Here is a 22703-nt window from a genome sequence, read left to right as displayed (position 1 = left end):
GTTGTTCCAAAGATACCGTTCGGTTAACATAACCCACTAGCTCAGACACCCCCGGGGGATCCGCTTGCAACCAGTATTTTGCTATCCGTTTCCTTGCATGGTATAATACCTTTTTAATAGACAGTAATTCAGCTTTATCTCCTCCCTCCCCACCCATGCATCCCAGAAGAAATATCTTTGAGTCCGATGGAAAATCCCTACCATACACCCTCATTACCATTCCTCTAACCTCCCCCCAATATACATTGAGCATTGGACAGCTCCAGAACATATGTTTCAAGTCCGCTCCATCTGACAAACATCTTGGGCACTCCATCGTTGGTCTAAGCCACATTTGCCATAACACCTTAGGCGTCCTATACACCCTATGCAGGAGAAATAGTTGCGACCTATGTGCTACACTGATGGAGAGTACTTTAGATGACTCCAGTAGCTCCTCCCATTCGTCATCAGTCAGAGCCCCCACATCCCCTTCCCATTTGCTTTTGATCTCTGCCAGCGGATCACCAAGGAATTTGGAGAGCAATGTACCATACAGCAAAGATATAAGCCCTCTCGTGTCTCTCTCCCGCAAATACCTGCTCCACAACCCCCATATTGGAGCAGCTCAAATCCACAGATCTAACTTTGGTCTGTGCAGCATGACGCAATTGAAGGTACTGGTAGAACAGCCTATGTGGGAGTCCAAACTCCTCCTGCAATTGTGAGAACAGCTTGAGAATTCCTCCTTCGTATAGCTGGCATACTAATCTGACCCCTTTTTGTTCCCACTCCTGAAAGCTGTCCAAGGTGTTAAATTCCCATAGATATGGGTTGTCCCAGATAGGCATGTAATTTGAACACCCTGTAACTCCCAATAACTTCTTGCACTCCCACCATACCTTATGTATCAATAGCAAAGTCGGTTTTCCCCTTGCCTCCCTCCTCAATTTATGGGATTCCATTGCTTCCAACATATCAGTGCGCTGGCCTAAATAAAACCGCAATTTCCCACTAGAGTCCCACCCGTCTCTATCCTTCCATCCTTTAAAGTGTTGCAGTTGAGTTGCCAAATAATATATCCAAGCATTTGGTATAGCCAAGCCTCCCTGTTCCGTTGGTAACTGTAATTTTTCCAATTTGATCCTAGGAATCCCCCTTTTCCAAACCAAGTCTCTGAACAAGTTATGTATACTCCTAAACCAGTACTTAGGCAACCACACTGGGGCATTATGCACAACATAGAGAACCTGAGGCATAAGAATCATTTTTATCAGGTTTGCACGCCCTAACGCTGAAAGCGGCAGCCCAAACCAAATTTTTGTCCTATCTTTCAGTTTTTCTAATAATAGCTGCACATTTAAAGCAACAAAGTCCTGCACCCTCGCCGAGACCATAATCCCCAGGTATTTAAATTCCTTCACACAAGGTACATTTATCCCCCCTACCACCAAGTCAGAGACATAAGTTGCAACAGTACCGACTTATTCCAGTTAATTTGTAACCCCGAGAATCTACCAAACCTTTCCAGTACCGTCATAATCACCGGCAATGACCGTTCCACCCCTCCCAAAAACAGAATATCATCGGCATACAATGCTATACGCTCCTCCAAGTCACCATATCTAAACCCTTCTATACCCGGATGTTGTCTCACTACATTCGCCAAAGGCTCGATCGCCAGAGCAAACGGCAGCGGGGAAAGTGGGCATCCCTGACGCGTCCCCCTCCCCAGAACAAAAGCCTCCGACATCATTCCATTAGCCTTTCATTCTAGCTACTGGTTCCTTATATAGCAATTTTATCCATGTAATAAAATTCCTCCCAAATCCAAACCGCTCCAAAACAGCCCATAGGTACGCCCACTCCACACTATCAAACGCCTTAGCGGCATCTAAAGACAGCACTGCTCCAGACTGCGTGTCTCCAGAATCTGCCTGTATGTTCAGGAACAGTCGCCTCATTAACCGCCGTAGATTTTGATGGCATGAATCCTGACTGATCCGGACCCACCACTGTAGACACTACTTTTGTCAGTCTGTTAGCTAGAACCTTTGCTAAAATTTTGATGTCCGAGGTCAACAGGGATATTGGTCGGTAAGAGTCAGGTTGTGTCTGGTCCTTCCCATCTTTAGGAATAACCACTATTGCAGCTTCGTACATAGTCTGCGGAAGACGCCCCCTCGCAAAACTATCCTGGAACACCTCCAGTAACTCTGGCAAAAGCTCATCCCCGCATGTTTTGTATAATTCCGTAGGTATTCCATCCATCCCCGGAGCCTTTTAATTTGCCATAGAACTCACCGCTTGCTGCATTTCCTCCAGAGTTAATGGTGCCTCCAGCTTCTCCCTATACTCCTCCCTCAAAGTAACCCACGTCATCTCTTCCAGATATTCCATCAAAAGAGCCCCCGAGTAGTCTACTCTGGAGCGATACAACTCGGTATAGAAGGATTTTAACACCCCCAGTATGTCTCCTGTTTCCCCAACCAGGGCCCCATCGTTATCCTGCAGGTGATGGATAAACGCGCCTTCCCGCGGAGGTCTAGCTATAGTAGCCAACAGTCTGCCCGTCGTCTCCCCCTCTTCATAATACTTTTGTTGCATAAAAAGCCGTTTATTAGCCGCTTGTTCCATCAGATGTTCCCTTAGTAATTTTTGGGCGACCTTCCACTGAGCTAACGTATCTGCCATACTATTGGCGACATGTCTTTCCTCCGTCAATGTCGCCCTACGCGTCGGGGTTATGCCCACTTGTCTTGATTTGTTCTTTATGGCCATGATCTCCCGTATATACACCCCTCTTATATACGCCTTCATAGCATCCCATAGGACATCAGTAGGAACCGTACCTTTTATTCAAGTCAAAATATTCCCGCAGACTCGTGACTATTTGATCCACCCCCACCAATGTTATCCAGAACGGGTTCAGCCTCCAGTGCAATCTCAATCCACCCACCTGCGGACTAGTTCTGACCTTCAGCAACATCGGAGAATGATCAGACAACGACCGCGGCAAATACTCCACCCCCTCCACACACAACTCCCAAATGGTTACTAAACATCAGATCTATTCTGGATAACGAGCCATATGTAGAGGACACACGAATATTGCGTAGTAGAGGGCCACTTTGCGCGCCACACATCCGTGAGACCAACCTCTGCCATATACTTCCCAAATTGTGTCAGATCAGTGTCCCCCACTCCCTTCGGGAACTTATCGCCCCCCTTGTTCATAATGTTGTTGAAGTCCCCCATTAGTATAGTCGGACCCACAGGCCAACCAGTCAGTCTCTCCAACACTTCCCGTATAGGAACCACTGAGTACGGGGAGTCACATATAGTACCACAATAATACATTCCCAATTAAATAACTTGCAATGTACCCCAACATACCTGCCCTCCTCATCACTGAATGAATCCAAACAGCTAAAAGGTACATCCCTATGGACCAGGAGACTAACCCCCCTTGAGGATGTGGAATGAAAAGAGTGAAAACTGTGCCTAGTCCAAACCCTATGCACCTGTTGCGCCGTATCATTGGTAAGATGCGTCTCCTGTAATCCCATCACACCAGCGGACTGCCCCTTCAGGAAATCAAATATAGCCCGGCGTTTTGTTGCCTCCCCCATACCTCGCACATTCCAGGACAAGACATTTACCCTACCCATCCAGTCATTGCTTTTATCTGACAGTGGTATGTACCGCGTAATTCAGTGAAGCTCATAGCGTACTGCGTCCTGAACTCGGCCTCCCCCCCCCTCCACCCTAACCCACCCAACTTTCCATAAACTTACCCTCCTAAGAGGCCAGGGCTGGCGAAGAAACCTCCACCAGTATGACATTTCAGCTTCCCAATCACACTGCAAAAATACATGAGCAATTCCCACCCAGTCATTTCACACAATGTATTCCTAGGAGCCCTGAGCCTCCCGCCACCGTAACACAATATGCTGGCGTCCTTTCTTTTTCTGAAATAACCATGTAACACTTAACTGTCATCTCTGTCACCCCTCCCAGCATTAGAGAAAGACTGCAGCCCCAAATCGTAAAAGCATACAATTGCATATAACAGTGCCTTATTTCCCCCTTGCAGTGCATCCCCTTCCCTTAGTAGCAGAGTCCCCTCAGGAACCTTCCGTCTCAGAATCATACAGCAGCTTCCTCCCGATCCTGACGAAGGCGATCCTCATGACTGTCCAGCCATCTTAGCGCATCTTTTGAGTTCTCAAAAAATTGTACTGACCCCAGCGACGCCAACCGAAGCTTCGCGGGGTAAAGCATAGAATACTGAACACGGTCCTCAGTCGTTTTTTAATGTCCAAAAATTGAATCCTCCTCTTTTGAATCTCAGCAGAGAAATCCGGATAGAAGGAAACTTTCACTCCGTTCACACTTATGTCCTGCTTTTCCCGGGCTTGTCGAAGAATCAAATCCCTGTCTTTGTAATGAAGTAGATTCACCAGAACGGATCTTGGCGGCCGGCCAGGTGAGCCAGGTCGAGTAGGCACTCTATGGGCTCTTTCCACCGCAAACAGCGGAGTCAACGTCTCTTTACCAAACACCTCCAACAGCCACTTTTCAAAGTAAGAGTCCGGATTAGAACCTTCCACTTTCTCAGGTATCCCTACCATCCTCACATTGTTGCGACGTAAACGGTTCTCCAAGTCATCTGTTTTAGACAAAAGGTAGTTAACATCCACGGCCGTTGCATTAACATCCCTCCTCATGGGCAGCATTCTATCCTCCAGCTCACTAACACGGCCTTCCACCGCCGTCGTGCGTTCAGACACTTTTTGTAGATCATGGCGGATGATGGAGATATCCTCCTTTATCCCCGCCACCTGGCATGTAAGTTTGGCAAGCGTAGTATTGCATTGGCTTACCGCCGAAAAGACATCTGCCAATGTGGGTGCGGGCCATCCTCCGAACTGACTCCCGAGATTCCTGGAGTATCCTCTCCTGTCTCCTCATCCGACTCCATCTGCGTCCGCAGTGGCTCAAACCGGGACCCTGAGCCTCCAGCCATCACCTCTCTTCCACCTGATGTCCCTCTAGAGCAGGGGCCTCAAACACGCGGGCCGCATGCGGCCCCTGGGGCTGTCATCTGCGGCCCGCGGGACACAGAGCCGCTAGACTCTGGAATTCCCTGACATCGCTGTCCACATATGAACAGCGATGTCTGGGGCTTCCCCAGAGCCGGAGTCCCATGCAGAGCGCTAGTATCGGCTCTGCTCCGGGACTCTGTGGAATTGCCTGACATCGCTGTCCATATATGGACAGCGTGTCAGGGTCTTCCCCAGAGCGGAGTCCTGAGCAGAGCGCTAGTACAGGCTCTGCTCCGGGACTCTGTGGAATTCCCCAGTGATGTCAGGACCACAGCTGGAGTCCCAGGAAGAGCCTACTAGCGCTCTGCCCGGGACTCCAGCTCTGGGGTTGTCCCTGACATCTCTGTCCATATATGGACAGTGATGTCAGGAGCAGAGCTGGAATCCCAGGCAGAGTGCTAGAAGCGGCTCTGCTCCGGGACCCCAGCTCTGGGCAAGCCCCTGACATCACTATGGCAGCATCCGCGAAGGGCACCGCGGCAGCATTCGCGGAAGGCACCACGGCACTATCTAAAAAGGGGCTGCCCAATCTTGACGTGTCTGCCAAACGCTGCCAACTGAACCGCCGGATTGCATTTAGCGACACTTAAACTGGAAAACTGGATTGTTGAAATAAGCACGTGGAGAAATATCTCAAATTTTAAACCTAGCGGTATTATTATAATGTAGTATTAATTTTATAGTAATGTAGTAGTATTGTTATTATTATTATAGTAATATAGTGTTCTAGTAGTTCAAATAATTATTTATTAACAATAATTTTGTGTTGTATCAAATTTTAAAGTAATGCGGCCCGTCAACTTCCCATTTTTTCTATATGCGGCCCACTTACCCTGCCGAGTTCGAGACCCCTGCTCTAGAGGTACCGGACTTCGTGGATGTCTGCCATGCAAAGCTCTCCAGCCTGGATGCCGCCACCCCTCTCTCACATCTCTTCTCTCTGCAAAGGTGCACGTGTCAGCCCCATCTTGCGCTTTCAGCTCACTGTCGTCCGCCGCTTTAGATCTCCTGGATCGGGTCATTTCAGCAGCAAATGGTCCGGAATGTCGTCCCCAGGGTTTCCTCCGTCTCTCCTCCTGTGACAGGTGCAGCACCCCCCAGCAAATTTCACCCACAGGATAAAGATTCAGGATATCTGCAGCGGGAGCTCCGGATCCTGCTGCTGCTGTTCACATACGCTACTAGGCCACGCCCCCCGCACGGACCTATGTTAATGAATGGGCCCATTCAGGCGGTCAATAAATTTCACGCAGCGTATGTGCGCTGCCTGAAACTCATAACATGTCCTATATTTGCCCGTGTTTCGCTCTGCACGCACCCATTGACATCAATGGGTGCGTGCAAATCGCGCCCGGCACACGGAAGCACTTCCAGGTGCCGCATGTGATTCGCGCAACAGCAGTAAAAGAAATGAATGAAAACCGAAAAGCACCACGTGCTTTTCTGTTTGTAAACAGAAAACCAGAGTGTCATCATGATGCCGGCTGCGCGAAAATCACGCAGCCGCACACCATATGCTCATGACACACGTAAGGAGAAAAGTGGGTTTGTCATTTTTTAGTTGGGATTTTTTTATTTTATTAACTTTAGTAACCCCTTCAGGACCCAGCCTGTTTTGGTCTTCAGGACAGAGCCGATTTTTTTTCAAATCTGACGTGTTACTTTATGTGGTAATAACTTTGGAATGCTTTTACCTATCCAAGCGATTCTGAGATTTTCTCTTGACAATTTGGTCGATTTTATTTTGGTATTTATTTCTGAAAAACACCAAAAATTTGCATTTTTCTAAATTTAAACGTATCTGCTTGTAAAACAGATACTAATACCACACAAAATAGTTACTAGTTAACATTTCCCATATGTCTACTTTGTTTGCATCATTTTTTGAACGTCCTTTTATTTTTCTAGGACGTTACAAGGCTTAGAACTTTAGCAGCAATTTCTCATATTTTAAAGAAAATTTCAAAAGGCCATTTTTTCAGAAGAAAATGAGCACCCAGTGGGTTTTGGGCCTCCTTTTTTTTTTTAGAATACTTTTTAGGCACCTTGTCAGGTTTGAAGAGGTCTTGTGGTGCCAAAACAGTGGCAACACCCCAAAAGTTGCCCCATTTTGGAAACTACACCCCTCAAGGAATTTATCTAGGGGTATAGTTAGCATTTTGACCATACAGGTTTTTCGCTAAATTTATTAGAATTAGTCTGTAAAAATGAAAATCTACTTTTTTCTGAAAAAACATAGAGATTTTTAATATTTACAAGGAATAATAAAGAAAATGCACCCCAACATTTGTAAAGCAATGTCTCCCGATTACGGCAATATCCCATATGTGGTAATAAACTGTTGATTAGACCCACAGTAGGGCTCAGAAGGGAAGGAGCGCCATTTGGATTTTGGAGCACGGATTTTTCTGGATTGTTTTTCGGTGCCATGCTGCATTTGCAACACCCCGGAGGAACCAAAACAGTGGAAACCCCCCAAGTTACCCCATTTTGGAAATACCCGTCAAGGAATTTTTCTAGGGGTATAGTGAGCATTTAGACCCCACGGGTCTTTAGCAGAATTTATTAGAATTGGGCCGTGAAAATGAGTATCACAATTTTTTTTCCACTAAAATGTTGGATTTTCACAAGGGATAAAGGAGAAAAAAACAACAAATTTTTGTAAAGCAATTTCTCCAGAGTACGGAAATACCCCACATGTGGTCAAAAGTTCTGTTTTTTTTCATTAGAAATTAATTAACCCTTTCAGGACTGATCCATTTTTTGCTTATTTTCGTATTTCACTCCCCGCATTCCAAGAACCATAACTTTTTTTCTTTCTCCGTCAGAGTGAAGTGAGAGCTTATTTCTTGCAGGAGGAATGGAAGAATGTACTGGGAAACTGAAAAAAATAGGAAGAAAATCTGATTCCATTTTTTTGGGTTTTCGTTTTTACAGCTTTCGCCGTGCGGTAAAAATGAAAACGACAGCGATTTTGGAGGTTTAAATTATTGAAGTTTTTTTTACGATGTTCACCGTGCGAGTTAAATAATGGTATATTGTAATAGTTCGGCCTTTTACGGACGTAGCGATATAAATTTTGTTTATTTTTTTACATTACTTTAGAAGAGCACTTAACTTTTTTCTTTCCCACTACTAATAAGTTTAATTCTTCTACACATTTTATTAGTCCCCTTAGGGGACTTGAACCAGTGATCATTGGATCGCTGGTACAATATACTGCAATACTAATGTATTGCAGTATATTGTTATCTTTACAGGCTTCTGTAACCGCACGATCGCTGTTCCTGTCCGTTAGTCCTGGTTGTCAGCTGTAATACACAGCTGACACCCGCAGCGTATGGAACGGGCTCAGCATGTGAGCCGGCTCCATACATCAACCCCCGCACCATGACGTGCTATTAAGTCATAGTGCGCAAAGAGGTTAATGCACAGCGGATGGTGTGAATATTGCAATTTTCCACTGATATGCCATTTTAGTGCATAATATGTTGTGCCCAGTTTGTGCCACTAAAGACAAATGCCTGAAAGCGTTAAGCGTGCATTCTCTTGGGTATGGCGATGCCATATATGTGGGTGCAAACTGCTGTTTGGGCATGCTGCAGGGCTCAGAAGGGAAGGACGTCATTTTTCTTTTGGAGCGCAGATTTTGCTTGGCAGTTCTGTTTGGGGTTTTAGTGGTATCTCCGTTTATAATATGGAGGCATATGTAATCTGTGTGGAGAACATCCGGGCATAATAAGAGGGTATAATAATGCGGTAAATAAATAATAATTCATAGATATGTGGCCGGTGTCGCACTGATAAATGGTGCCCAATCTTATCCGCTTTTGGACACTCTGCACATTTTGCATCGCCATATTCTGAGAGCAAGAACTTTTTTCTTTTTTCACCACCGGAGCTGTGTGAGGGATTATTTGTTGCGGGACAAGCTTTTTTTTCACTGGTACCATTTTGTGGTACATGCGAATTATTTTTTTTTTTTATTACATTTTTTTTTGCATGCCGGGTGACTATATAAACAAGCAATTCTGACAATGTTTTTTAGTTTATTTTTTGCAGTGTTCAGTGTGCTGTAAATGACAGTTTTACTTTATTCTGCAGGTCGGTACCATTATGGCGATACCATATGTATATAGGTTTTTATTATGTTTTGCAGCGTTTGCACAATAAAATCACTTTTTTATAAAATCATTTATTTTCTGTCACCATATTCTGAGAGCCACAACTTTTTTATTTTTCAGTCAAAAAAGCTGTAAGGGCTTGTTTTTTGCGGGACGGGTTGTAGTTTTAATCGGTACTATTTTCGGGTGCATGCGACTTTTTGATCACTTTTTATTCTCTATTTTGGGAGGGGTGGTGACCAAAAAAATAGCGATTCTGGTTTCGTTTTTTTATTTTTTTTTATTTTTTTTGGGGTGTTCATCGTGTGGGAAAAATAACATTATAGTTTGGGTCATTACGAACGTGGCGATACCAAATATGTGTACTTTTTTTAACGTGTTCATTTTTTTCCTATAATGAAAGTCATATTATAGGAAAAAAAAAGCAGTGTTTGTTTATGTAACTAAACTTATTTTTACACTTTTTTTTAAAAACCTTTTTATTACTTTTTTCACTTGTCCCACTAGGGGACATTTAGACTTGCAGCTTTGATCGCTGCTAGAGTACATTACACTACCTACGTAGTGTAAGGCATTCCAACTGTCATTGTGACGTGACAGTCACACTGACCGGAAGCCTCGGAGGACAGGCCGGAGGCTGCTCCTCAGAGGCTTCCGTACATCGCAACCCGGAGGTTATTATCTGGCCTCCGATTGCCACGACAAGCATCGGCAGCCCCCACAAACACTTTGTGGGGGCTGCCAATGTGCTTCAAACCCCTTAAATGTGGCGAACGCAATCTGTCGCCGCATTTATGGGGTTAATTGCCGAAATCAGCTGCGATGGTCCGCTGACCGGCAAGACTGGAGTGTCCGCTGTCGGGGACAGCTGACCTCCCGGTTCCCGGACACTGTCCGTTAGGATAGTGTGCGCCAGGAACTAGTCCGCAACTGTACGTCATGATGCGGGAAGCAAGCCCTCTGCAGGACGTACAGTTGCGTCGCAGCGCGTGAAGAGGTTAAACTATTAATTACTTTTTTTTTTTTTAGTCTTCTACTACATTCATACTTTTGTATTGCAGTTTAATATGCCTGTTAGTGTAAGATTGTGCTTGTCTGTATCCTGCTGGGAACTGGTGTTTGTCACAATCGCTTAATGACACAATGGCAGGTTCAAAGGCCTGGGATATGCCGAAACGTCCAAGAAAAAAAATCGCCTATTACAAATGAATCATCCATACTATGATAATTCATATCTTGGAAATATATATATATTTTTTAAATTCTATATTGATTCCTATATTCATCTCTACACTGTGCTTGGGTTGTTTTTTCTAGAGAAGTTGTGGGGTATCCAAACTCGAACCCTTGTAGCACCTGAACAGTCCATTCAGGAGTGCAGTCCATCGTTTTCCCTCTGTTTAGTGTAAGGGTATGTTCACACACTTAGCAAAAAACGTGTGAAAATCAGGAGCTGTTTTCAAGCGAAAACCGCTCCTGATTTTCAGACGTTTTTGTAGCAACTCGCGTTTTTCGCAGCGTATTTTACGGACGTTTTTGGAGCTGTTCTTCAATGGAGTCCATGAAAAACTGCTCCAAAAACGGCCCAAAAAATGACCTGCACTTTTTACGCGGCATCATTTTACGCGCCGTATTTTGACAACGGCACGGAAAATTACGCCTCGTGGGAACAGAAAACCGTAAATCTCATTGCAAGCAGTGGGCAGATATTTGGAGGGGTAATGGTGCCGTTTTTTCAGGCGTAATTCGAGGCGTAAACGGCCCGAATTACATCTGAAACCACTGCGTGGGAACATACCCTAAGGCTGGATTCACACGAGCATGTTCAGTCTGTAATGGGACTTGCTAGTCCGTAACTGATGGCTTGCTAGGAGACGCAGAAAAGATAGTAGGTTTTTTTTTTGACAGATGTGAAAAACTGATAATCACTGATGATACACAAACAAAACTGTCACACAAAACTTACACTGACACAATGCTGATTGAACTCTGATGTAAAATCAAAAGTTTTTCCCTGATGAAACAGATGAGTTTTTAGAACACTCTTCTGAATACAGCCTTAGGCCTCGTTTACACGAGTGTGATATACGTCCGTGCGACGCGCATGCTTTTTACGCGTGTCGTACGGACCTATGTAAGTCTATGGGGGCATGCAGACAGTCCGTGAGTTTTGCTCAGCGGGAGTCCGCTGAAAAAATTCACGACATGTCCTATATTTGTGCGCTGTTCGCGCATCACGCACCCATTGAAGTCAATGGGTGCGTGAAAATCACGCAGGTCACACGGAAGCACTTCCGTGCGAACAGCGTTATTCGCGCAACCGCTGTAAAATTCTGAATGTAAACAGAAAAGCACCACGTGCTTTTCTGTTTACAAACATCCAAACGGAGTGTCATAATGGCGGCTGCGCGAAAATCTCGCAGCCGCGCATCATACGCTGATGACACACGGAGCTGTTAAGTGCCTTTTGCGCACGCAAAATGCCGCGTTTGTTGCGTGCGCAAAACGCACACACTCGTGTAAACCAGGCCTTAACCACTTTCTGCGATTGGACGTGACTGTACATCCATATTAAGGATAACTTACCGCAAATGGGCGCACCGTCATGTCCTGAATATGAAGCGGGCACAGGTGTTGCCTCCAATTGCCTACATTTAACCTCTTAAATACGGCGGTCGCTATTTAAATCGTTGACCGAGGGAGGGGGCTCCCTCTGTACCCCATCAGCCCCTGCTAGCGATTGTGAAGTACCAATGGTTGCTATGGCAACCAGGAAGCCTAGCAATAGCTTCCTGGTCGGCCATGTACGGAAGCCTATTCGGTCCTGCCCAAAGCAGGATCTAATAGGCTAGCTGTCAGTTGAAAAATGACAGTTACAATACACTGCACTACATAAGTAGTACTGTGTTTTGTACAGGGGATCAGAAGATCAGATCTTCATGTCCTCTAGTAAGTGTAAAAAAAAAAGAAAAAATGTAAATGTTTTTGAAAAATAAATAAAAGTAATAAAAACAATAATCACTGTTTCCCTGATCTAGTCCTTTATAAATAAAAAAATACTTAATAGGTCTCACCGCGTTCATAACTGCCTCAGCTATAAAAATATCATGTTTTTCCTGCACTGTAAACACTGTAAAAAAGTGATAGATTTGGTTGTTTTTTTTGGTCACCTTGTGGCGTAAATGGAGTAAAGTGATCAAAAAGTTGCAAATACACCAAAATGGTACAAATAAATTACAGTTCGTCATGCAAAAACAAGCCCTCCCACAGCTCTATCAACTAATAATTAAAAACGTTATGGTGCTCTGAAAATGGCGACACTAAAACATGACTTATTTTTTTAAGAGCATTTTTATTGTAGTAAAACGTAATAAATTTGTTATTGCTGCAATCGTATCGACCCACAGAATAGTTATGTTTATACTGCACGGTGAACATCGTAAAAAAACAAACTCTGCTAGAATTGCTGTTTTTTGGCTTCCTCATCTCCCAGAAAAATTAAACAAAAAGGGATTAAAAATAAATAAATGTGCAGATCTTTTATACAGGATTTACCACGTAGCCATCTCCAATGGTACATAAAGCTGGCCGTGCACGTGGTACAGATGGCCTTGTATAACCCTTACTTATGATCCTGATGTGAAGGTCATTTGGGAAAATTCCTTCAGTTTTAAGAGGTAATTCTCAAGGCCCTAATATTTGAGAACCGGGGAGGGCCAAAGCACGAGGCTGCCTTATTTTAGCAGGGCAACTCTTTCACAGTGAAGTTCCCCAAACTGCAAACAAGGGAATGACACAAAAAAAAGTGCAGTGTGTTCCAAAAAGGGTATAAGAAAGGACACCTTTTATAAGGCCGGATTCACAGAAGTGTGTTCGGTGTGTGATATACGGACCGTATGTCAGAAGTATTTCCTGGACCGAACACACTGCATCAAGCTAGGCTCCTATCGTCATAGTTCTCTGATGCTAGGAGTCCCTGCTTCACTGCGGAAAACTGTCCCGTACTGAAAACATGATTACAGTACGGGACAGTTTTCCTGCAGCGACGCAGGGACTCATAGTCATAGATAACTATGACGATAGGAGCTCGGTTACCTGCAGTGTGTTCGGTTTGGGAGATACTGCCTGCATCTGGTCCGTATATCACGGACCGAACAAGCACGTGTGAATCTGGCCTTCGTGTGACACCTGGTCTGTGCATAGAGGATTGGTTCAAAGAGTAAGTCGATATCCGTGAATTATTAATTTTATTACCCCATTATTACATCATTCTATTATACCCTGATACACTCTGCCCAGCTTACATATGCCCCCACATTATAAGCTGAGATACCAGTAAAAGCCCATACAGGACTACTACCAAACAAAATCCACGCTCCGAAAGCGAAATGGCGGTCCTTCTGAACCTAGCAGTGTGCCCAAACAGCAGTTTGACCACATATATGGGGTATTGCTGTACTCTGGAGAACACGCTTAACAATTTATGGGGTGTGTCTCCAGTAGCACAAGCTGGGCACAAAATATTGGGCACTGAAGTGGCATACCTGTGGAAAAATTTTAATTTTCAATCTGCGACATATATATATTGTGTATTAATTTCTGCATAACACTTGTGGGGTCAAAATGCTCACTATACCTCCTAGATGAATTCCTTAAAGAGGCTCTGTCACGACATTAGAAGTGCCCTATCTCCTACATAATGTGATGGGCGCTGTAATGTAGGTGACAGCAGTGCTTTTAATTTAGAAAAAACGATCTATTTTTACCACGTTATTAGCGATTTTAGCTTTTATGCTAATTAGTTTCTTAATGCCCAACTGGGCGTGTTTTTACTATTGACCAAGTGGGCGTTGTACAGAGGAGTGTATGACTCTGACCAATCAGCGTCATACACTTCTCTCCATTAATTTCCTCAGCGCATAGGGAACCTGCTAGATCAGTATGTGCTGTCTTATACTGACACATTAACGTTACTGAAGTGTTTAGACCGTGAATAGAAATTTCTTCCAGCCAGGACGGGATGTCAATTCACAATCCCGACACTTCATTAACGTTTCTGTGGTACTTACAGCAGAGGAAGCGCAATCTCGCGAGATCACGCTGTAAATGACAGGTTACAGCGAGATTACGCTTGCTCTGCTGTAAGTACCACAGAAACGTTAACGAAGTGTCGGGATTGTGAATAGACATCCCGTCCTGGCTGGAAGGAATGGCTATTTACGGTCTAAACACTTCAGTAACGTTAATGTGTCAGTATAAGACATGACATACTGATCTAGCAGGATCCCTATGCGCTGAGGAAATGAATCGAGAGAAGTGTAGGACGCTGATTGGTCAGCGTCCTACACTCCTCTGTACAACGCCCACTTGGTTAATAGTAAAAACATGGCCAGTTTGGCATTAAGAAACGAATTGGCATAAAGCTAAAATCTCTAAGGTGGTAAAAATATTTTTTTCGAAATAAAAAGCACTGCTGTCACCTACATTATAGCACCCATCTCCTTATATAGGAGATAGGGCACTTATAATGTGGTGACAGACTCTTTAAGGGATGTAGTTTCCAACAAAATGGGGTACATTTTCGGGGGTTTCCACTGTACTGGTACCTCAGCCCAATGCAACATGGTGTCCAAAAACTAATCTTATAAAATCTCCAATCCAAAAACCATATGGTGCTAATCCCTAAAGAGCCTTGCTGTGTGTCCAAATAGCCGTTTCCACCGAGTAAGGCAATGGGGTATTGCCTTACTCTGTGTACTGCGTAATACATTTTGGGGTGTCTTTTCTCTTGTATTCCTTATAAAAATGAAAATCATTGTGCTGAAACTTCATTAGTGTTCAAAACAATAGCAGTGCGTTTAAAAATGCAAATAAAGCGCAAAATCATTATAACTTTTATTTGCCGACATGCATATGCACTGGAAATACTACACATTTAATTCAAAATCAAAACAATAACAAAATTCACCCAGTTTGTGTTTATCCTTTAGAGAAAGTTAAAAAAAAGGGAATATTGGGCTGTTCTAAAAAAAATAGTAGTGCCAGCATTTTTCTTTAAAAACTCAAAAATTTTTATGTATAAACTGAAAAAATGTTTCAGATTTCACTTTAAAGAACCAAAAATAAAAATTTTGCTATCAGTCGACAAAACTGTGCGCCATTTCTCTTTGGACCAGTCAATGTATTGCTTAGCAAATTTTAACCTATTCAGGACATGATCTTTTTTTTTGGGGGGGTTTTTTCAACAACGGGACTTTGCATGGAGTTCTTGCTGATAACTTGGCTTCACTTAATAGTCTTCTGATTGTAGCAGTACCCACTGGTAACTTGTGATCTTCATTGAACTTTGTGGAGGTGATCAATGGCTGAGCCTTTGCCATTTTGGCTGGTCTTCGATTCATTCGAACAGTAGTTCCCCGCTTCCTTCCATGTCTTTCAGCTTTTGGTTGCCACTTCGAGGCATCTGAGATCATTTTAGCTGAGCAGCCTATGATTTGCTGCACTTCTCTGTTTTTTCCTTTTCAATCAACTTTTTAATCCAAGTACGCTTTTCATCAGCACAATGTGTGGAACGACCCATTTTCCCCAGTATTTCAGAAGGAAATGCACTATAACCAACGTGCAACATTTGCCACCCTCCTACTTTAAAAAAGGGCCAAAATGACACCTGTTCTTTCACAGAACAAATGACTTCACCAATTTAACTCCTCAATGTTATTTATTTTTTCACGATCCTGTGGTATGTGGACCCACTAGGCCGCTCCGCCGTAGGGGAGTGGCAGCTGACCAAACGGTCTATGCAAAGTGTTTAGCACAGGTGTCCCTGTAAGAGTCCAGACAGACACGAGGTGTAGCGGAGGCTTTAGCACGGATGGCGATGGAGCTTGACGTGGCAGATGCCACCAGACTTGGCAGATTACCACATGACTCCAACACTAGATGTAACGCCGGAACAAGCACAGTTACGGGATACAGGTAGTAGGATACGGGAACACTGTTCGCAGAATAACTAAGGTAGCATTTGCAAGACTAACCTGGGAATACCACAACAACGCTCAGGCAAGGAGTGGTAGGGTGGAGCCCTTTTTTATAGTCCAGGATGATTTGGGGATTGGTTAGGGAACTTTTATTATGCACGCGCTGGCCCTTTTAGGCCATGGATGAGCACACTCACCCTAGGGAACAGTACAGAACAGGATGGCCGCACAAACTGGCATCTCTGAGGAGGGAGACGCTGGGAAGAAGCCAGGAGTCTGCGATCGCGGCCGTCCGAAAGTGAGGGATGGCGGCGGTCGGCGATCGCAACCGTTACAATTTTTAACAAGCTCCTTTGATCGAATGATTCAATTACTCAGAATGAGCAGCATGCATGTCCTGATTGTTGGGTCTGTTTGTTTCTACTACTCTACTACACTTACAAGTAAATTATTTACTATGTAAAAATTTCACTACAATATTAACCGGATAAATCAATGTTTTTGGTAGGACTGCTATTTTAACACTACTGTACATATTATTAGAAAAAATTTAGGTTTACATTTTCACGCCCAAATTCTAGTATAATCTATAAAACATATGTGGGATTAAAATGCTCACTACACCCCTAATTTAATTCCTTGAGGGGTAAAGTCGCTAATGCAGTCACACCTGGAGTATTTCTACTGTACCTCAAGAAGCTCTGCAAATGCGACATAGGGCCCAGAAACCAATTGAGCTATTGCTGTATTCAAGAGAAAATGCTTTACAAATGTTAAGGTGCTTTTATCCTATAGTCCTTGTGTAAATGAAAAGTTTTGAGCTAGAACTACATTTGTAGTACATTTTTTTTATTTTTATTTTCACATCCCAATTCTAATAAAATCAGCAAAAACCTGTGCGGTCAAAATACCCACCATACCCCTAGAATAATTCCTCAAGGGGTGTAGTTTACCAAATGGAGTCACTTTTCAGTGCATTGGTAACTCCGGGGCTCTGTAAATTCAACATGACACCCAGAAATCAATCCAGCACAATCTGCGCTCCAAAAGCCAAATGGTGCTCCTTCTCTTCTGAGACCTGCCATGTATCCAAGCAGCAGTTTGAGCACATATGGGTTATTTCCCTACTCTGGAGAAGTTGCTTTACAAATTCTGGATTGCTTTTTCTCCTTTATTTGTTCAGAAAATTATTTATTTTGAGCTGAAGCTACATCTTCTGGGAAAAAAAAGGTAATTTTTCTTTTCCACTGATTTATATTTTATTAGAATCCGGCAAACACATATGGGGTCAAAATGCTCACTACACCCCAAGATGAATTCCTTGTGGGGAGTAGTTTCCCTTTTTGTTTTGACACCACAAGACCTCTTCTAACCTGACAAGGTGCCTAAAATATATTTTAATAAAAAGAAGGCCCCAAAATCCACTAGGTGCTCCTTCACTTCTGAGGCCTGTGTTTCAGTGCATTAGCATTCTAGGCCACATGTGGGGTATTTATAAAAGCTGCAGAATCTGGGCAATAAATATTAAGTTATGTTTTTCTGTTAACACTTGCTGTGTTACAGAAAAAAAATATTAATTCAAATAGAATTTCTGCAACATCAAAAAGTGACATTTTGTAAATATTACCTCCACTTTGCTTTAATTCCTGTGAAACACCTAAAGGGTTAAGAAACTTTCTAAATATTGTTTTAAATACCTTGATCGGTGCAGTTTTTTTTTAAATTGGGTGATTAATGGGGGTTTCCCAAAATATAGGCCCCTCAAAGCTACTTCAGAACTGAAGTGGACCCTATAATAATAGGCTTTTGAAATATTCTTGATGTGAGAAATTGCTGCTAAATTTATAAGCCTTGTAACGTCCTAGAAAAATAAAATGTTCAAAAAACGATGCCAACATAAAGTAGACATATGTTAATTAGTAACCATTATGTGCGGTATTCATATCTGTCTAACATGCAGATACATTAAAATGAAATTTTTGCAAATGTTCTCTAAATTTGGTGTTTTTCACAAATAAGCAATGAATTTATCGACCAAATTATATCCCTGACAAAGTGCAATTTGTCACGAGACAAAGTTATTACCACATAGTGACACGTCAGATTTGAAAAATGGGGTTCTGTCAGGAAGTCCAAAAGTAGCTGTGGCGTGAAGTGGTTAAGCTTCTGGCAAGCATACAATGAAGTATAACTGCAGGATCAGACTACACAGGATTTGTTTTAGGTCTAAAACTATGAAGAGACTGTATATAGATCTGCATAGAAGCTCTTGAAAAAATGGTAGGAACATGTTAATTAAATGGTTACAAATTTAGCATAAAGTAATAGTACAAGGGAATATAAAAAAAACTATGTAATATATCTTACTAGAGAAAAATGCCTGTTTCTCCCCTCATCAGGCCCCCCCCCCCCCTCACCCTCCCAACTGTTCACTCATTCTTAATTTACTGCTAAATATGTCTCCTCAAGACAAAAGCTCACTGAGGTTTCAGGTTACAGCTGCCCATAGAAGTCTATGAAGAGGGGAGGGTGAAGACTGAGCAGAGGCAGTTAGAAACAGACACAGACGTTGCTATAGCTTATAGTAAGTGTTATATCTCACCCCAGTGCTGGATTCACAGCAACACTGCTGTGTAGTTTCCTTCATGCTGCTGCTTCTTCTATATATGTGATAGACAGAGATAGGAGAACAAGATTCTCTACGCTTATTCTGAAGTCACCTGAAAGGTTAGGTACGCTTTAAGACTTTTTGCAAAGTTGCCTAATTTTTTATTTTACATGCATTAAAGCAATATAAAAATTGGGTGTAGAGGTGGACATAGCCCTTAGGGCTATTATGGCCGCATGTCCCGGCCCGACAACTGGTCTAATGATCTGAACTAGATCCCTATGATGCTGTTAATTCAGATCATTAGACCCACGGTTAGGCTGGGCCTTACATCCATTATAAGAAATCTAAAATGCATCTGCATAACGGCCGTCTGGATTAGACCTGAGTCTAAGGCCCCAAACTAATATGAACACAGATGAAATAATAGCCTTGCCCAGAGGATAACCAGCAGCACTGATGTCCTAAAAAAAATAAATAATGCTAAGGTTTTCTGAAAATCAACATACAAAAAATACATTGAGGAATGGTCATTATTTTATGTGTGTGTGTGTGTGTGTGTGTGTGTGTGTGTGTGTGTGTGTATATATATATATATATATATATACACACACATGCATACATTCGGAAATTCTTCAGACCCTTTTTAATATTTTTCACATTTTGTTATATTGAGGCCTTGTGCTAAAATAGAAAAAAATATCAAGTTTTTCCCCATCATTTTGCACTCAATATCCTATTATGACAAAGTGAAAACAGAATGTTAGTAACCTTTGCTAACTTTTTGAAAAGAAAAAACTAAAATATTGCATTGACATAAGTATTCAGACCCTATATTCAGTACTTAGTTGAGGCACCTTTGGCAGCGAGGCAAGGTTTGCACACCTAGATTTAGGGATTTTTTGCCATTCTTCTCTGTAGATCCCCTTAAGCTCTGTCAGGGTGGATGGGGACCGTCAGTGGACAGCCATTTTCAGGTCTCTCCAGAGATGTTAGATTGGGTTCAAGTCAGGGCTCTGGCTGGGCCACTCAAGGACATTCGCAGAGTTGTCCCTAAACCACTCTTGTGTTGTCTTGGATTTGTGTTTAAGGTCATTGTCTTGTTGGAAGGTGAGTCTTTGGTCCAGTCTGAGGTCCAGAGCACACTGGATTAGGTTTTCATTAAGAATATCTCTGTACGTTACTCCATTCATCTTTCCCTCAACCCTGACAAGTCTCCCTGTCCCAGCCAATGAAAAACACACCACAGCATGATGCTGTCACCACCATGCTTCACCGTAGGGATGGTATTGGGCAGGTGATGAGCAGTGCCTGCTTTCCTCCAGACATGACTCTTAGAATTGAGGCCAAAAAGTACAATCTTGGTTTCATCAAACCACAGAATCTTGTTTCTCACAGTCAGAGTCCTGTAGGTGCTTTTTTGCAAACTCCAGACGGGCATTCATGTATCTTTTACTGAGGAGAGGCTTCTTTCTGGCCAGTCTGCTATAAAACCCAGAATGGTAGTGCTGTAGTGATGGTTGACCCTCTTAGGCTATGTTCACACGGGGTATTTTGCCGAGTTTTTTATGCGGAAACCGCGTCGCATAACTCGGCAGAAACGGCCCGAGAACGCCTCCCATTGATTTCAATGGGAGGCGTCGGCGTCTTTTTCCCGCGAGCAGTAAAACTGCCTCGCGGGAAAAAGAAGCGACATGCCCTATCTTCGGGCGCTTCCGCCTCCGACCTCCCATTGACTTCAATGGGAGGCAGGAGAAAGCGTATTTCTCGCTGTTTTATGCCCGCGGCGCTCAATGGCCGCGGGCGAAAAACATCGCGATAATTGCCGCGAAAATCGGCATGCAGGGAGAGGAATATCTGCCTCAAAGTTCCAAACGGAATTTTGAGGCAGATATTCCTCCCCCAAAATACTCCGTGTGAACATAGCCTTAAAGTTTCTCCCATCTGCACATAGGATTTTTGGAGCTCAGGCAGAGTGACCATTGGGTTCTTGGTCACCTCTTACCAAGGCCCTTCTCCCCCGATTATTATTTAGTTTAGTGGGGTGGCCAGCTCTAGGAAGAGTCCTGCTTGTACCAAACTACTTCCGTTTTTAAGAATTATGGGGGCAACTGTGCTCTTGGGATTTGTCAGTGCAGCAGAATTGTTTTATTTATTTTTTTGTATTTTTTTATTTTTTGTACCCTTCCCCAGATCTGTGCCTCCACACAATCCTGTCTCTGAGCTCTACAGGCAGCTCTTTCCTCCTCATGGCTTAGTGTTTGCTCTGATATGCATTGTCAGCTGTGAGACCATATATAGACAGGGGTGTGTCTTTCCAAATCATGTCCAATCAAATCAATTTACCACAGGTGGACTCCAATCAAGGTGTAGAAAGATTTCAAAGATCTAGAGATATAGGAGGCACCCAGAGCTAAATTTCAAGCGTCATAGCGAAGCATCTGAATACTCATATCCATGCGAAAATGTTTTTTTTAAATTATATAGTATGCAAAAATGTCTAAAATTCAATTTTCACTGTTGCCATTATGGGGTTTTGAGTGCAGAATTATGGGGGAAAACGTGAATTTCGTTTGTTTGCACAAGGACTCAACATAAGAAAATGTTAGTGAAAGGGTCTGAAGAATTTCCGAATGCTTTTGTGTGTGTGTGTGTGTGTGTGTGTGTGTATGTATATATATGTGTGTGTGTGTGTATATATGTATATATGTGTATATATATTTATTTATTTATTTGCACTTGTTTCACAAAAACTTTTTAAAGGATGTCCTCTCTCATTCAGCCTCCACAGAGACTATATGGAATGTGAAGAACTTGATGCAGGAAAACAAACTTCTATTAGTCTGGGTAATGATATAGTGCATATGAGGGAAAACATTTCCATGTCAGTGAAAGCAGAAGAAGATGGACAGTACTATACATCTAGACAAATTACTTTGATTTTGGACAAAGCAAGTGAGTATTACCTTTTATCACCTTCACTCTACTCATTTCTGTGAGCATGGAACTATATAATGTAATTATGGTGGTATGTTGACTACAGACAGGGGCGTAGCTAAAGGCTCATGCTCATGGTCTCCGGTGCAAAAGTCCTTCTTGGGGGGCCCCCCCCCCCCAAGCTTCTCATGGCGAACGGCCCGCAGCTTTCAGCTGCATTGCTGGGTCTTCTAAGTGTCCCAACGATGCAGTTATAGCAGCCAGGGGCGTCACTAAGGTCTTAAAACGTCAGAGGCAATAGCCCCAAAACATGTGTCCCCCTCCCACCCCCCCAGAAAGAAGTGTGTGTGTGTGTGTGTGTGTATATATATGTATATGTGTATATAATTTTTTTTAATGTTGATGATTATGGCTAACCGTTAATGAAAACCCAAAATTTAGTGTCTCAGAAAATTTGAATATTATATAAGCCCAATTTCAAAAATGATTTTTAATACCGAAATGTTGGACTACTGAAAAGTATGTGCAGTATATGCCCTCAATACTTGGTCGGGGCTCCCTTTGCATGATTTACTGCATCAATGTGGCGTGGCATGGAGGCGATCAGCCTGTGGCACTGCTGAGGTGTTATGGAAGCCCAGGTTGCTTTGATATCGGCCTTCAGCTCGTCCGCATTGTTGGGTCTGGTGTCTCAACTTCCTCTTGACAATACCCCATAGATTCTCTTCAGGGCTTAGGTCAGGCGAGTTTGATGTTCAATCAAGCACGGCGATACTGTGGTTATTAAACTAGGTATTGGTACTTTTGGCAGTGTGGGCAGGTGCCAAGTCCTGCTGGAAAATGAAATCCGCATCTCCATAAAGCTTGTCAGCAGAGGGAAGCATGAAGTGCTCGAAAATTTCCCGGTAGATGGCTGCGTTGACTCTGGATTTGATATAACAGTCAGTGGAGCAAAACCACGAAAGCGCCG

The 22703-nt window shown here is 43.1% G+C and overlaps 1 protein-coding gene across 1 annotated transcript in view; it reads left to right on the top strand.

Moving 5' to 3' along the window:
* Positions 1 to 22703, top strand: part of IL12RB1 (interleukin 12 receptor subunit beta 1) — a 157874-nt gene that overhangs the window by 39597 nt on the left and 95574 nt on the right. Inside the window, exon 3 of the mRNA XM_075851155.1 lies at positions 21579 to 21751. Within this exon, the coding sequence (XP_075707270.1) occupies positions 21579 to 21751 (173 nt within the window). The remainder of the gene's footprint in view (positions 1 to 21578; positions 21752 to 22703) is intronic.

This window comes from Rhinoderma darwinii, chromosome 1 (genome assembly GCF_050947455.1).
Source record: "Rhinoderma darwinii isolate aRhiDar2 chromosome 1, aRhiDar2.hap1, whole genome shotgun sequence".
Classification (NCBI taxonomy): domain Eukaryota; kingdom Metazoa; phylum Chordata; class Amphibia; order Anura; family Rhinodermatidae; genus Rhinoderma; species Rhinoderma darwinii.
The sequence above is the reverse complement of the archived record's forward strand: the minus strand, read 5'-3'. Positions and strand labels throughout refer to the sequence as shown.